This window comes from Rhinolophus sinicus, linkage group LG05, assembly GCF_036562045.2.
Source record: "Rhinolophus sinicus isolate RSC01 linkage group LG05, ASM3656204v1, whole genome shotgun sequence".
Lineage (NCBI taxonomy): Eukaryota > Metazoa > Chordata > Mammalia > Chiroptera > Rhinolophidae > Rhinolophus > Rhinolophus sinicus.
In genome coordinates, this window is record NC_133755.1 from 123,193,794 (window position 1) to 123,211,289 (window position 17,496).

General features: G+C 38.6%; 1 protein-coding gene across 2 annotated transcripts in view; it reads right to left on the minus strand.

Annotated features, from left to right (window-relative positions):
- MDN1 (midasin AAA ATPase 1) overlaps positions 1-17,496 on the minus strand; it is a 133,282-nt gene that overhangs the window by 56,461 nt on the left and 59,325 nt on the right. For both annotated transcript variants that reach the window (XM_019743250.2, XM_074333296.1), the window contains exons 35-50: positions 17,118-17,315; positions 15,457-15,665; positions 14,628-14,750; positions 12,669-12,866; positions 11,500-11,607; positions 10,955-11,143; positions 8,080-8,169; positions 7,708-7,971; positions 7,339-7,600; positions 6,021-6,180; positions 5,076-5,192; positions 3,959-4,167; positions 2,844-2,992; positions 2,352-2,563; positions 1,814-2,034; positions 823-936 (exon numbers count right to left, since the gene is read on the minus strand). In XM_019743250.2, the coding sequence (XP_019598809.2) occupies positions 823-936; positions 1,814-2,034; positions 2,352-2,563; positions 2,844-2,992; positions 3,959-4,167; positions 5,076-5,192; positions 6,021-6,180; positions 7,339-7,600; positions 7,708-7,971; positions 8,080-8,169; positions 10,955-11,143; positions 11,500-11,607; positions 12,669-12,866; positions 14,628-14,750; positions 15,457-15,665; positions 17,118-17,315 (2,823 nt within the window). The remainder of the gene's footprint in view (positions 1-822; positions 937-1,813; positions 2,035-2,351; positions 2,564-2,843; positions 2,993-3,958; positions 4,168-5,075; positions 5,193-6,020; positions 6,181-7,338; positions 7,601-7,707; positions 7,972-8,079; positions 8,170-10,954; positions 11,144-11,499; positions 11,608-12,668; positions 12,867-14,627; positions 14,751-15,456; positions 15,666-17,117; positions 17,316-17,496) is intronic.

Below are 17,496 nucleotides of genomic sequence, written 5' to 3' on the forward strand. Positions count from 1 at the left end.
ATTCACCTCATTACCTTTAGTGTATATACAGTAACTGGTTTAGCACAAAAGCATCATGCACATTTTTTTCTAAACCAAATGGTTAATGGTATATTTTGATTAATATCAAATGAAGATGGGAGTGGGAAATTAAAAACCTGGTTCTGTGAAAATGCCCCTATTTTCCTCTTTAATACTTATGTTCAATCAACTTTATACTATTCTGCTTCAGTGACTGAGTCTGCTATCTCACTCCTCAATTTAAAAGAAATTTTGAATACTTCATTTGATCAGACAACTTTGGATGGCTATTTCTTTTATCATTACAGTTTTATAACTTTGCATTTAAGGCTTTATAACTTTTATCAGGGTTTTATGTTTTCTGAAGCAATTAGTTCTGTTTCGTTCCCCTTCAAGTTAAATAGCTTCATAGTTCAAAACCCTTTCTGTTAACAGTACTAATAAATAACAGTTGAAATGTTATACGTTGAAGGGATCCCAGAGAAATGAAATCAATTCCCTTATGTTTCAAACACAGGCAGTGAGTACGAATGATGGGCCTTAAATGGACAAGCCAGTTTACAGCTGAGCTGGGGTCAGAGAGCCCAGTCTTCCACCTCCCATGTCCTCCCACTTCATTGTGTATCATCATCCTCTTTCAGAAACTGAAGGATAAATGGATAGTTTCGAACCAGGAAGCAGAATTTGCATTGCATTTACTCTCAGTCTTCTAAAAAATACTGTTGGTTACAGTGGTAGCTCTGACAGGTCTTTCTCCCATGGTATCAGTGGACAAGTTTCTTAAACGGTGCTGAGAACTAGAAATCAAATCAGGTGTAGTACCTGTTATATTTGGTTGTAATATTTTGATGACATTACTGACCCCAGTTGAGAGAGAATTTGAGTAAAATTTCCTAAGAGATGCAGCGCTGGCTTCTAACTGAATCTGTATTGACTCTGTGGAGGAAGGAGAAGCACATGTTAGTATCTAAAGCAGGCTGATCAATCGAACTTTCTGCAATGGTGAAAATGTTGTATAGCTGCTCTGTCAAGAGTAGCCACTGGTCACATGTTAGCTAACACTTCAAATGTGGTCAGTGCAACTAAGGGTCTGGGTTTCAGATTTTATTTAATTTTAGTTAGTTTATATTTACATTTTATAGTGACCTGTGGCCAGTAGCTAACACATAGAACAAGGCAAGTAAGAATAATTATACAAATTCTCTCCACATTTTATACAGATCACATTTACACCTTCACTGGCTTATCAACAAGTTCTCACGGAGGAGAAAGGCTCATGTAAACTCAATTACATTAGGCAACTAGTTCTACCAACAACTTCCATGTGCTGTACTTTATAACCCATGTGATGCTACTGTTGCTTTTTCCTCTCTTAAAATGAAAAAAGTACAAAGAAATTGAGCACGACAACTTAGAAGTCTCTTATGCACTTTTAGGGGAAACGAATTTATCAAAAGCAACACCTTTACCAGATATAATGATTGTTCAGCCATAGTAGTGCAAATAGCAGGATGTTCAAAAAATAAAAAGTAACAATACAGTACATTTTCCTTTTGAATTTGATAGAAAGGTGGACAGATCCTGAAATGCTAACAACTACACATAGGAAAAAGGTTTCTCTTGGGACACATTTAAGCTGTTAATTTTTTAACAGCTACACAAACAGTAATGCTAGGTCACAAATTTCTAGCTATGAGATCTCCCACATGCAACTGTAACAGTGTACTCACAGAGTAATACAGCTGCTGAGGCACTAAAACAGAATAAGTGTTCATAAATTCACTCATGACACAAATCAAGCTTTTCTACTCACCAAGCCCCTGTGGTACATTCTTGGCTAAATGATAAAGCCATTTAACTCTGAGCATCCAGTCTTGATTGGTTGCTCTTTCTATGAGCAATTTAACAGCCACAGACAGAACATCGGGCTCATCAATCCAAACAGTATCCACTTCAACTGAACTGAATTTTAAGCTCTCAGGGTTGGAGGATTGCATAATTTTCTCTAAGTCTGGCAAGGTAAGAGGCTGAATCCTGAAATTCATTGGAATAGACAAAGTCAATACTAGAATAAACTTTCATTTTATATTTCAAAGAACCGGGAAAATAACTTCACAAATAACAGATCAGAGAGATACTGGGGAAAGGTGACAGAGAGGACAATTAAAACATATACGGAATGAATAACAAACAGGGAGCAGTATCACAATAAACAATGACACCATGACAGCTGGGTAACAAATGGCCTCATAAAATTCTGGTCAAATATGCTGGGTCATGACCATGAGCATCAGAAACAAACAATACAGTTAAGATGCTGGAGAGAGACACCAACTCCAGGCCCTGCTAACCTGGCCCAGCTGCTGGTTTTCATGCTCGTCCTGTTGAGGCAATATGCTAAGATCTGTCCATCACTTCGTACTAGAGAGAGGTGAGAATCTTCGGCAGCAAAAAGAGCTGAGGGCAGAGAATCTGGCCACAGCCCCATGGCAAGAATGGAGTTACCCCAGGTTTCATGTGCTCGCAGAGAAGAAACATGTTTCTCCAGTAAAGCCTGAACAAGCTGGTAGGAGATAAAAACACATGGTGTACATGCTATTACCAAAAATGTACATTACAAGCTAAATCCCACTTTTTCTGATGCCAGGGAAGTTTCCAAGGATGTAACATTTATATTTAACCTATTTTCCAGAAAAGTATGTGGATACCAGATCTCTGTTAGAGAATAACTACCATGGTTCATTCTTTTAGGTCATTAAAGTTACCATCAATAAAAAAGAAATTCCTTGTACTAAATAATGTAGTGTTTCAACTTAGAAAGCTTGTGAAACATTTCATGGTACCTTCTGGTTTGCTGGTGAATGCTGGGAGCGGACATATGCTTCCCAGCATGCTTCAGAAAAGGCTCGGTCTAAACTCAGCCCTCGCTGTAGGTACTGCACAATGAGTGAGGCTGTCTGAATTAGAGTTGAAACAGATGATGCTGGAGAACCTATAAAGAAAAAAACATTGCCATGTATGAGCAATAGATTCTACAAAAATCTCCTAAATTCCACCTTCACATCAAACTTCGTTCCACTCAAATCCACCCAGATAGTTATTTTGGAAGACCTTCTACGTGGACTCGAGGGTCTCAGTAGCACACAACGGACTAGTGGGAACATTCTATTCCTTTCCCTTATCCCACCTCCCTCCCAGCTGTCTCTGGCAGTATACTGTGGGGAAGTGACCAGATGACTCATTTGTATGTGTGATAAAGCCTGGTTACATACATCCTTCACCTAAAGTTGACACACACTGGAGGTGGCAAAATGACCATGGTCTCATAAAAGACCACAGGTTTTGAAACCCAACAGGCCCACTTTCAAACCCCAGCTGTCATTACTATTTGGCCTTGATGAGTTACTCAATCTCTCTTAGTCTTACCTTTAAAATGGAAACCTATGTCTTGCAGAACTAATGTGAGGACTAAATAAGCAACCAACATCATACCTAACACATAGTAGTTATTAAATAAATAGGGTTTCATTTCTCATTATTACTACTGCTACTATTGTTGCTTTGCTTATACATTTGGACATTTAGAAGTAACACAATTTAAAGTTCCGTCTTTATTCTACCTTCAGGAGACTCAAGGATGACCCTGCAGAGCTGAGGGACAAACTCCACACATCTCACTGCCTAAGCCAGTATTCCTCCAAGTATGGGCCTCTGATTGCACGCATCACTACTACCTGGGGAGCTTCTTTAAACCACTAAATTCCTGGGCCTACCCACACCTGCTGAAACCCATCTGTTATGGAGAAGGAGGATACCAAAAATTACCACATTTTCGTGGTAATTTCTATTTCCTGGTAATTTCTATTTCTATGTACACTAAACATAAGAACTCCTGGAATAACACATGAATTTCCATAGAAATAAAATTATTCAGAGGCCTAGAAGTCAAGCACCTTACCTACAACAGCGCTTTGGGTCTCTCTATGTAGAGCCAAGAGGGTGTCACACACACTGTCCCCCACCAGCCCAAGGCTGTGGAGCAGAACTTTCAGATCCAGCTCATCTGGGATGCTGCTATCCCCCTCTCCTGAAATGTAGATTTCAAGTCCACGATTCCTCATAGCTCGGGATATTTCTCCATGAACAGGATCCATTGAGAGAAAAAGTCTAGTAATATAGCAATCCAAAGGAAAAATAAAATTTCCAGTGCAACCAATGGTGCAGCTCAGCAACAACTGGTGAGGGCAAATCATACATGGCTCATCTTCAGGGAGCTTATCATAGGAAACACAACTAATTCAAAGTCTGCTACTTTCATCTGTCGTCTGTCTTCCAGTTCCCAAACGCATTAATACAGCAAATAGTTCTCTAAACGGACTTTCCTTAGGAACTAAGTAATGTCTCTCCAGTGCACCTGGGGTGCTATCTGAGAACCTTAAAATTCTTACTTTCAGAGAGTCCCCCAATCAGGCAGTACTAACTCAACATTCTGACTCACCTACAGAGAGCAGGAAAGGAAGCACTATGTTCTCCTGAAACAATTAGCTTCATAAATTCGATGTCCAGTAACATATTCATCTAGCTACGTGCCATCTCCAAACCTGAGCAGTGATTCCCTACTGACCCTCTCCACACCAAACCTGCTCCTTTGCCAGTCTTCCTTTTCTCAATGAATGGCACCCCCATTTACCCCCTTATTCAAGATAAAAACTTAGGTGTCATCCTTGCTTCCTCTTTTTCTCGACCCACAAGTCTACTGGCAAGTCTCGCTTATCTGACCACTGTAATATAAGCTATCATTGTCTTTTGTCTGAACTATTGTAAAAGGCTTGTACATGGTCTCCCTGCTTCCACCCTTCACCACCAAGGCACAGCAGGAATCTTGCTTCTCTTGTTTACTGCTGTGCCCCCAGAGTCTGGCAAATAGCAGAGCCTTAGTATTTGTTAACTGAATCAATTAATGGGTGTACATGCCTAATTATTGAGTGTACGAACATAAGAAGTTCCTATGAATGTCTGCCTCTGCTATTGAGGCTGGGAGATTCTTAGGCAGAAACTTAAGAGGCATAAATTACCTGAAGTTGGGATGTGGTGTTATGGTGGGAGTGGATCCATCTATCATTCCTCTCTCACTAACAGTGAGGACGCCTCCAGGTTCAAGCAAAGCATTCAAACGATCCAGCACTGAGGGGCTGCAGAATTCAAATGGTGGATAGGCTGACATGCTGCCTTTGACTCTACTTTCCTTGCCAGGCCTCCCAGAGCTCCTGACCTATGTCTTCTTTCAACACAGATCACTCCCCTATATAGAATTGTGATGTCTTTCAAGATCCCTTTTCTCATCAATTCCCCTTTACACTCCCAAGGCACACAGTCCAGAGATCCTATTATACAGTAAATTAACAAAATAGTTGCTGAATAAATTTTAAAAATTAAGGAAAATGATAGCAAGTTCCCGGAACTGTAACTCTTTTCTTACCCCGCCCCACCCCCTACTTCCCAACATTACCAATTCCATTTAAAGGTAACTGGATTTTGATTCGAAACATTCTGAAAGGTGCTCCAGGTATAGAAACCCATCATCTGCCCTGCTGTAGCTTCTATTATGCTGTGTAACTAATTTTATACTTGTCCTTTACCTTAGAATCAAAAGTGATAGAAACTGATGCACATTTGCTAAATGTGTACCCTGTGTCAGATCTTGCATTTCAAAAATCTACACTTAAGAATGACCATCTATCTGGTTATTAAGGTTTAAACCCAAAGATAGCTAGAAATGTAATCCAATTTTGTTAGCCTTCAGTTCAGCTCAAAACTATCAGAGAACTAAAATCTTGCACCTTCTAATGACCAACTACCATGTTCGCCACAGGGAGAAGTCTAAAGAAAATGGCTGAGGATGTGTTTCCAGTTAAGAACAATGGATTAAAAATGGCCAAGCTTTCACCTGGGTTTCTACTCTGACAAGCACATCCCAAATTTCAGTCATGTTCACTCATGATCAGACAGAAGGTCCTTACTTGCAAAAGTTAACATTGTCCATCAAAAGCCAATCTCCAGACTTCAGGGCCTGAACCAACATGCTGTCAACCCATTCAAACGTGCCATGGCTGCGGCCACTGGATGATTGCATAAGCTTCAACCCAAAGCTTCGGAACTCTTCCACGAGTTTGGCAAACTCTGAAATGTCAAAGCCACAGGACTTAATTTCAAACCAGGACAATCAAACCAAACCCAAATAAAAACAAAAAAACTAAGAGTGTATTAAAAGAAAGTTGGAAACTTCTGGCCCAAATTTTGAAGTTTCATAATAAATAGAAAAAAATTTTGTTTTTGTTTAAACAAAACATAAAATTTGGTTTGGAGGCAGATAATGCTTCTTAATGGCTTTCTGAATTAATGACTAGATAGAGGTGACTCAAGGGTGATGAAAAAGGTAAATAATCTTTGTTGTAATTTCACAAATGGCAGAAGAATGTCTCCCACCTAGTATTACTCCATTTATACCAAATGAAAGTGCTGTTAGTTGGCAGAATGCAATCAGTGTCATTAAACAGGGCTTCCTTTATAATGACAACAGGATTATGGTAACAACTGGTGTCTATTTGCCTAGTGCTTTATAGTTTACACAGCCCATTCCTAGAAATCTTTCAATTGCTCTTTTTTGTTAGAAATTGTTTTATGACCTTTTTTCATATCACAGGGTGAAATACACTGCACTCCTGTTTCTAGCCATGAGGAAATAATAAGGTTTAGACTTAACCCCCCCCCCCCACTGTTAATATTAGAAAACCAGGCAAAATATATGAAACAACTGCTTTCAGACATTGGACAATAGACAGCACAGGGCTGATACCTGAGGAAAGCAGCATCACAAAATCAGAGAAATTGAGTTTCCATGTTAACTAAGGAATTTCTTCCACTTGCTAAACAAAATCAATACACACATCCTAACTATCAATTTAAACTTCTTTAGTTTAAAATGCCCAATTTCTTGACAAATTATTAAGTCTTTTTAAAAGGTCAACAATCAATAAGACCAGCTTTACAAACAAGTGATTGATTTATCATTACAGCTGGTTATACACAAAATAAACCATTAAGCTCAGAAACCAATTTATTCCCTTTGTTTAGAATCACAAATTCTGGATCCTTTGCATCAACTTCAGTTTACTGCTAAGACAAAAACTTTCAAGTTTTGTCAATCATTAAATTAATAAAAATGATGGGCTTTTACATTTTTTTTTTTTTTTTTTTTTTTTACAAATTTTTACAAATTACCTGTAAACGGACTCTCTAAGGATAATGTGTGAGATATACACATCCAAACACACATACCTGCCTTGGAGTAGGTGTTGATTTTATTGTTCAGTCGCTGCAAAAGCAACAGTACTGCTTCCAGCTTATTGACAATCTCCATTGTGACACCTTTACCACCTTCTCCAAGACACTTGGGCTTATACGTCAGAAGGAAATGACTCCAGGCTCGCAGCACGACTTCTGCATCGTCAGCACTGATAAGGAGGCTGTCTCTCAACAGGGCCCGTCCAGTGGCCTCCACCTTCTCTAGGAGTTGCCTCCACGGCCGCAGAAGATCAACCTGAAAGTCCCAAAGCATGTGAATTCAGCATAGCCATTGGCCAGAGTCAAAAATACTGCTACGTGTAGTCACCACCAACACAGAAGACTATTAGGCAGACCACTTACCTGCTCAAATCCACCCAGGAGCTCGGTAGTATCCATTGCACTGTTCATAGCCATGATCTTTAATGTGTGACCAGTAAGCTGCGCCAGGAGTTGGACCAGGCTGGTCTTGCCCACAGAGGCTGGACCCACAAGGATGACCATCCAGCTCATCTGCACACACTTCATAATTGACTCCAGAGACTGTAACGACTGGTGTAGGAGCGACAGGGGACGGCGGGATGGGGGAGGAACATAGCTGCCACGGGAAAGGACTGAGTAGCCCAGCTAAAAAATACATGCCAGTGAGATTTCACAAGTGTGCCGAGTAGTGGGAGCAGAAGAAATCACAGAAGACTGCATGTAAAAGAACAGAGCTTATCCTCGTCTCCTCACCTGAACATCATAGGGCGTGATGTGAAATAGTCTGGTTCCTGTGTATGGGTTGGAATTTGAACTAAACACATCCTTGAATACAGCAAAGACCTAAAGGAAGAAGATGATACAAGAAAAACACAAATCACTCCACCAAGTTCAGAGTCAAATCTTGTAGAATAAACACTTCCAGAAAACAAGTACAGCAATATGAATTACAACATTGTGAGAACAGAGAACAGCAGTAACAATATCCTTATCTTTTTGAATTTTCTCTTATAAAAGGGATAGATTATATTTATTTAACTCTTTAGAATGAAAACAATTTGGAGCTCAACAAAAGAGCAGTCATATAATCCCAAACTATTCCAGTGAGAATGTACCAAAATTTAAAATAAAGCCATGGATATTATGGCAAATCTAGAGATGAAAAGTGAAATTTGCTTTCATTGTTCAAGGTACCACCTAAAAAGAAGGTAGAAGAGAACAATATATTATAAAGAACAATGACTATTTCCTGAGTGCCTACTATGTGCCAAACACAGAAGGTGCTTTAATAGATTATTTCTGATGTTTACAGTTTTGCAAAGCAGGCATTGTTTCTATTTTATAGGTATGAATAACAGGATTCACAAAAATTATATGATGTGCTCGTTGTTAGTAACTGATTATAAATCTAAGCAGGTCTGACTCCAAAAACACTGTTATCCTTCTAAATATTTATGTAAAATGGAAACCAAAGTTATTTCTCTGATTATTTACATTCAGTTATCCCTTCCTTAGCAGGAATACTATTACCGTGTTTCCCCAAAAATAAGACCTAACCGGAAAATAAGCCCTAGCATGATTTTTCAGGATGCTCATAATATAAAATAAGCCCTAGTGTATTTCCCGGAAAATAAGACTGGATCTTATATTAATTTTTGCTCCAAAAGACGCATTAGGGCTTATTTTATATTACGAGCATCCTGAAAAATTATGCTACGACTTATTTTCCAGTTAGGTCTTATTTTTGGAGAAACACAGTAGAAAACTTCCCGTGAACCTAATTTCTTTTTTTGGATTTCTTTTAAAAATCTAAAAGGAATGGTTGGGGTGAGAGAAAGATGGGGAGTGTAAAAAAAAAAATAATTTAGCCAATAGCAGCAGGAGAATTCAAGCCGCCCAAAATATTTAAACCAAACCAAGTGGCTTGTTTCTAACAAAGCGGCACATATTTATACCCTGGGCTGGTCAGATTGCATATTTGAAAGTTGCTAAAAAAGTAGATCTTAAAAATTCATATCACAGGAAAAAAAATTTTTGTACACATGTAAGATGACAGATGTTAACTAAACATCCTGTGGTGATCGTTTAACAATGTATACAAATATCAAATCACTGTGTTGTACACCTGGAACATAACGTTACATGCCAATTATACCTCAACATACAAGCGTACATACGTACATACATACATACGTACATAAGTAGGTGGTGGGAAACCTTAGGAAAAAAATAATAAAATCATAATCAATGTCAAACATTGACTATGAGTCAAAATGCAGCACAGGAGAAAGTGCTCTTGTCACCTACTCTTGGGGTTCAGGTGAGTTCCGATTTTATAATCCACTCTAAAGCATATCATCTCCTCTCCCTGATAGTCTACCAGAGTTAAAATTACACATATTTTTACAATGCAGCTGGTTTATTTAATTTTATGAAGTCAGATTTAATTTACCCGAACCCTTCTACCTTTTACAGCCTTTTTCCTTCTGTTATTATTTTTCCTAATATTTTTGCTTCCTCAGATAACACCTATTTGTTCAATTACAATAACTCTGAATTAGAGGAGTATTGGAAACATTCCACAGCCTACAATGATACAGCATCTGACTAACAACAATTACCCAACAACTGTTCAGTGTCTGGCCTTGATTAATACACTGTAACTAGTGAGTGGATAAAGAAGTTAAAATATCAGCTGACAGTACATGAATTACATATCAATAAAGTTGTAAAAAGAATACTCGCTGAACGTTTTGTCCTAATATAACGACTGAAAGCCACTTGCACTCAATAAATGAGATGTTAATATCTGACTAGATTCTGAATACCACATAAAAAGGGACCTGGCCACTCAGCAGCAGAATGAAACATGTGTGAAAGCCGCATGTGCTATGTCCACATTGGAACGAGGAAGTTACTGCTTCTAATGCATGGATCTGTATGTTAATTAATTTGCTTTTAAACAGCTGTGATGTGGTAGGAGGAATAGCAGACAAAATGTAAAGGTCTGGGCTGAGAGCTGGCTCTGCCTCTTGCTACCTGTTGCGACTCCATGACTCTGAGCCTTGGACCCTCATCTGTAAGAGGTCATGACAGCACCTTCCACCTGCAGCTGCTGTGAGCAGTCAGTGAGACCAGACTTTAAATACCACAAGCAAAATGCATGCATTATTACATTTTATTAAGCTGTGAACTCTAGACTTATTTTCTATTTACGAAGGGATATTTTGACTTCCATTTAGATTATACTCTCTTTATATCTACTTATACTTTCTAGATAAAATACTTTATAATTTGACACTTAAACCCTCCTCTTCTACCTGTCTCCTCCTCCTTTGGGCCTATAAAGGTGACAGACTCTAATTCTTTATTACTGGAGGCAATATTGTTTTAGGGAAATTTGCCATCATGGGGATTCAGATGAATAAGCGAAGTGCGGAGTCCAAAGTAAACTACTCTATACTGCGAGACACTGAGGTAGGTAAATGTTTAGTCTCTTCTCTTAACATCTAAATTTCCAAGCAGCTTTACTGGGTTTCATATTATTAGTGAGTATGCCCCTTCTCTGCCTTAAGAAGAAATCAACTTTCAGATGGAAAGAAACACAAAGAGTAAATGTGAAGCTCACCTTTTCTTTGTCTTCTCTGGTTCTCATTCTTTCACCATAGACCAAAAACACATGCTGACCAGGATCATAACACCCAGGGGACTGGTCAACCAGCATCAACTGACACCAGCGGAAAAGGTCCCGGAGGTTAAATTCCCAGGGCCCTCCTTTTTGCCCCCATTTCTTCTCAACAGTCACTTCATGATCAATCTAAAAAGAAAATACTTTTACTGGGAAACACATCCCACTGCTAGGCGTGCATTAAGTACTATTAATGTACTATAAATGCATACATAATATGAAACAGAAACTAATCGGCTTGATTCAGATGTTTCCTATTCCCAGCCCAGACTCCTAAATATCAGGAATACCCTGTAAGCATTATCATCGATACATACAATAGAACTGAATCACTGTAACCCTCAAATTAGTAGCTTCCCTTCCACTATAAACTTGTGATTCTATGTGATTTATTTTAGAGTGGTAATTTGTTAGTATCCTACGTTGAGAAAATAATGGTTCAATTACAGCCAGGAAAACAAAGAACAATCAGTATAAGTATTTACCTGGTTGTTGAAAGCAACCATTTTCTTAAGAATGTTTTTGTCAATGGCTGGAAACAGAGTACTGGCGATGAACTCCATATCAATTACCGTAAGGGGATCCACAAAGACCTATAAAATCCAAATGTAATATGAAGGAATGCTACAGTTTCTCTATAAAAGACAAAAATGCCTACCATTTGTGATGTAAAATTTGTATTTGACATCAAAGTAACAATATCTCAGTTACACACACACACACATTTTCAGTTATAGAAACTTTTCTTACATTTTTAGGATACAGAATCATATAAAATCTTTGAAACACAGAGCAACAAAGGCTTTTTTCTTTCTGTTAGCACCACTCTACTAAAGAAAACTAGATACATGCAATTTATTTTTTTAAGTATATTTGTTTTTTAAAATGTCCTCTGCATTATGTAAAATGCTCTCAAAATTCTCGATGATAAGCATATGAGCATTCACTATATATTTGTTCAACTTTTCAATATGTTTGAAATTTTTCATAATAAACTATTCTTAGAAGATACTTCAGCAAATTCTTATCAAGGGACAGGGACATTAAAGAAAGCTATTATATACAGCCAATTCCTAGCTTCTAAATTAGGCAAACTTTGAAAAATGGATGTTAAAACAAGTGAGTATGGTTCTCTCTCTCTCTCTCTCTCTCTCTCTCTCTCCACCCTACCTCTGCAAATGTGAATAAAGGCAGTAAGAAAATATGCCAAATGTAAATAATGGTTGACTTCGGTATGGAGAATATAGGCTTTTCAATTCTTTATGGTAGTTTTCTGTTCTTTCTCACTTTTAATTAAAATGCATTTTAATTATAAAATCTTCTAAATGTTTTAATAGATCACATAGACACTTGAAAAGGTCAAATGTTGGCTGGCCTTTATCTTGAGCACAGTGAATAAAACCCTGCAGAGGGCGGTGACCTTACTGATAATATACCAGGCCCTCCGAGACATAGACAAAGGGATTCACACCAGGAGAACAGTGATGATGGTTACCAGTCGCATTAATAGTCATCATAAAGACATGGACTTGAAAACCAGGTCATTAAACTGATTCTCTATCATTCTCCCCAAGTGCATCCTACTACCTACATGCCAGGAGTCTTATCACCCCCGACACTCCACCTTTGGTCTCCGTGGCAACAGGAAACCTACCTGAGTGAATCTGTTAAGGAAGGACCTGGGCAAGCCCTTCCTCCCGCCTCCTTGTCTAAAAGGATTTTGACACCCAAAAATCTTCGTCTTTTCATGCTGTACTTGAAAGCTCATTCCTAATTCAGGAACATAGATTTCTCCTCGGTGGTCAAAACAAGCATTGAGTCCTTCCAATACAGACTGAGAAGCCAGGTTGAGCTATTTGGAAAACAAAATGCATATATTTGTTACATACGCCGTGTTACAAAGGAGTCATATGCACAAAAATAAGATAGCATTATCTTCAGGAGGAGCAAAATCAAGCAATATTGGTAAAATTCTATTAAGCTGAGTGATGGGTTGATGTGTATTTATCCTATTATTATTTCATGTACATGCTAGAGAGATTTGGGGCATATAAATTATCAGTAATTTTTCAGTAAACTGAATAAATATTCAGACTGAGTTTTCTAAAAAGCAGTTAAAATCTTTTCTGAAATGATCCCATATCCATTACATACACCTATATTAACCTACTTTATAAATCATACCTTACAAAAAAACCTTGCCAATACACAGATATCTCATTTTCGCATTCTGGGATTTTAAAAGATAAGGTGAAATAGCACTTTACATACTTAGATAAGTAATTATCTTTCCCAGCTCAAATACTGAATGAAATCTCCAAATTAAAAAAAGTCATGATATAAATACATAAAATGGCTCTATATAGCTAACTTTCACCTACAGTTCTGTGAAAAACAAATACAAGGTTGTTGTCCCCAAAATGAAGCGCTGAAAGTGGGTCTTCAGATGCTGAGTTCAGAACTCAGGGATGTAAAGTATGGGTGATTTTAGGTAACATGGAAAAATTCAATTGGGTAAATGTGAATCAATAAAATGCAAGTGGGCAAAAACCAAACTATATTATAATTGGACCTCAAGTGTCATATATACATAAGTACTACAAAGCACAGACTCCACTGTACTAGTATATTCCCAAACAGGGGAAGTTCTAAAAGCTGCTCTGAAGTGTGACTGCAAGTCCACAAGGGTAGTTAGTTCCTGGATGCATTTTCACCCAATAGGAGGATGGTCAGAAGTCTTAAGCTTTAAAACTAGGCATTCTTTTTTCCTGACTAATTAATATTCTATCAGACATCTTTTTTCAAAAAAATCTGGGAGAAAAATCTCTCTCCTTAATATTTCCCCAGGATAAGTCGAAGCAGCTCCGCAGAAAAGGAATGCCACAGCACGCCCTGACTTCAGACTCAAAGGGGTCTGAATCTAGGGAACGTGCTGGGTCTGTGTTAAAAGTTTCATCTGTAGCACTTTCATCACTGCAAACATTTAAGCTCCATAATTACTTCCTAGCCTTTTCCGGAATTAACACCACACATCCTGAAATGACTCGACTCCTCTGGCCAAAACCTTAAATTTTTCATTTTGGTGCATCACTTATCCTTATCTCTAGCTGCTTGTCAGTCACTGAGACTCAGCACTTATCACAGGTCTCATGATGTGCTGTCCTTCTGATCAATAATTTATCCAAATGCACATGTAACAGTGATAATTTTCTCACCATTTTTCTCTTCTTGAGATAACTTTCCCCAGTTTCTGTTGCACTGATAAAACATGAGGTGGTTGACACTATTTGTAAAATACCCATGAAATAAATGAAATACAGTAAGCCTGTCATGAGACTACCGAATAAACCAGTGAAGAGGCAGCTTTTATCTGGAGGCTAGCTTACAAAAGTAGGAAAGTATAGGTTATACATAGAATGGCTTCTACATGTACTTTCTGACAAGTGACTATTCCTATTCTTAGAGGAAACCATGGAAGATTCTTTTCATTAGAGAGTTTGCCATTACAGCCAATAGCATGATCATCCACTGAGAAACGCCCTAGAGCTATGAAAAGCATGACTGCTCTTCACACTTGAGATCCCATCCTTGGCATGAGCGACAGTCCTCTCACCTCATCCAGCACAACCCAATGGCCGGCCTTCAGAGCAGCCAGCAAGGGGCCATCACGCCAGGCAAACTCTCCTCCTTTGCCACCTTCAACAGGTAGGTCTGCTCCAAACAGGTCTGTGATGTCCTTTGAGAGGGGACAGAAGTGAGGAAAACCCAAAATTACATAAAAAATTAACTAGGCCTCAAGACCCTAAATCTAAGATGATGAATACTTTGGGCCTTGTACTACTTTTCCTTCTTATACCCAAGACAGAACTAATCTATCCCAGCACTCTTTACCAGGAGCCCAGACATGCCCAAAAGAACTGCATCAGAACACTCCAAGTATGAATCAACTGGAGCTGGAGCTCCAAACCAGTAGTTCTTAACTGTTGCTATACTTGGAAATTAATTGGTGAGTTTAAAAAAAAAAATCAAAAACAAAAAACAATAACAATGCCCAGGCCCTACTCCCAGACCCCGTTCCAAGAGATTGTTATTTATTTTGTCATCTGTCCCATATTTTCATAAGATTGTTTAAAGGTAGTTTGGTTTCTACTCATTCTTTCTTATCAATGACAAAAATAAAAAGAAGTTATATTACAATAAATACTGAAGTGGGTAATTCTCTCAAGAGAGAATTAGAATAAAGCATCCAGACAGAATATTATTACAGATGTCAGCTATTAATGAATCCAGAAGAATAAATATAGATCATGTGTGTGGTCTTTATAGCTGTAATATATCTGGGGTATTGAAAATGTCAGAACTATTTTTGATTGGGAAGCAGTATTATAAACAAACATGACTCCCTATACCTACCCTCACCAACTGCAGATAACCAGGCTTACCGTCTGTTCTGACAAGTTGATTCGAACAAGGGTGTTGCCGGAAGCCTTTGCCAAGGCACCCACCAAACTTGTCTTGCCCACACCAGGGGAGCCCTCCAGGAGAATGGGTTTGTTCAATTTTGTAGCTCTTAAGAGCCTCTGGGCATTCATAGCAGTGGTGCCAGCGCTAAGTGCGTAGTCGGCGATATTACTCCTGTGCAGGACAGGTCCTTAAGTGGAGGGGGGGAAAAATCCACATCAAAACTAGACATCACCAAATCTTATATACTTGCCAACCCAAGATTATAAGAATCCACCAAGTAAACTGTCAATAAGTGAAATATCTTCTACGGTGAAAAAGTTTAGCCCTATCTCAACATTTCCCTGCTTTCGAGTCCATAAAATGCTTTGGTGAGATAGCCAGTAGCATATTTTCTTCAACTGTACCTACTGCACAGATCTCACTACCTGTACATATACACATACCTACATATTTAGTCCAACTATAAGTACACCTTTCCTTTCACAACCTAACCTGGAATTACTATGTGTACTTGTACAATTTACCTTTATAAATAGGTCTTTTCCTATCAGTAAGTGTAAACTAGGGTTATAGGCAACGTGGTTCCACATAAACAATGTCATCAAGGTTTTTAGGCCACCAGGATAATCCAGGATGCATCCTTAACTGATAATATATATAGGTACAGTGCAGATCATAAGTTTTACAGGGCTTAACATTTGCCCCTATGTCTTCTAGAAGCCTTTGGTATACTGGTGTGGAGGGCTAGGAAAACATGTATTTCCTCAGCTATAGAAGCAGAAGCAACGACCACCCAGGACAGTCCCAGGACAGTAGCATGAAGTTCCACCAAGAACTGTGATGGTGGGTCAGGGAAAGGATCTAATGGCTAGATCCTGGAGGCCCCATCAGGGATGAAGAGTGTACTGTTGAGAGGGAAAGCGGCAGTGTTCCACTTAGCCAGGAACCTTGCCTGGTTTTGTTCACCACTGAATCCCCCAGCCTCCATTTCAGGCACTCAACAGTTACTAATGTGGGGAGGAAGAAAGGGACAGAAACAGATGGCCCTGCTAGGGAAGCAACAATCTGAAAAATTTACAGTGCCTTAGAAGATACCTAATCTAACTGCCTCATTTAAGTAGTTGGTAGAGACAACCTAATGAAAGCAAGGATGAGAACGCAAGCCCTCCTGTATTTCCCATTTAATCCTTCATTTGCTCATCCATTCACTCAATGAACAGACATTTTCTGAATGCCTCTGACTGCTAGGCTATGTGTTAGATGCGACGGACAGGAAGATGAGTAGCACAATTCCTTTCCTCAAGAACTCATAAAATTATTTTTGTAAAACGTGATGAGGTTCTATACTTGATATGTATGGGCTGAATTATCACTATGGGAAAGCTCTTGTTTTGAGCAATAATAAATGCATTTTTATGAGATAATTTATTAAAGGCTACATTTTCCTGTATTTTTATATGCCAGTTATATATTTTAACCATTCACACACTTACGGTTTATGCCAAGGGAGAGTCTAATTCAGATAACTAGTTCAACAATAATGATGAGTATGATATGCTAAAAGCTAAAAGTCACAAGAAAACTCAAGCACCTGTGATCTATAAGAAGAGAATCTTCATTTATTTACAATCATTCTTACCTCTTGGTATAAAAAATGGATGAATTCCCCAAAGGTTATCTATCCCAGTGAATTCTTTGGCCTTGAGTCTGTCATAAATCTTCAATTCATTTTTCTGACCTTCTGTAAGTCGGACTATCTTGGAAAGTTTCTTGATTAGGAATTTCAGACACTCTTTGCGAGCCAAGAGGGCCGTACCAAAGCCAGAGGAAGTGACCCCTGAAAGAAAGATCAGTCCATTAAAGACGAGCACAACACCCAGCTTCACAACCATTCAGCAGGAGCTCTGCGGCAGTTTCCTGGGGAAATAAGGCTGCAGCTGAATTACAGCCAAAATACAACTGCTAGTGTAAGCAGTCCTGAGGAAGAAATCTGACTCCGCTCTCCTCAAAATTTACAG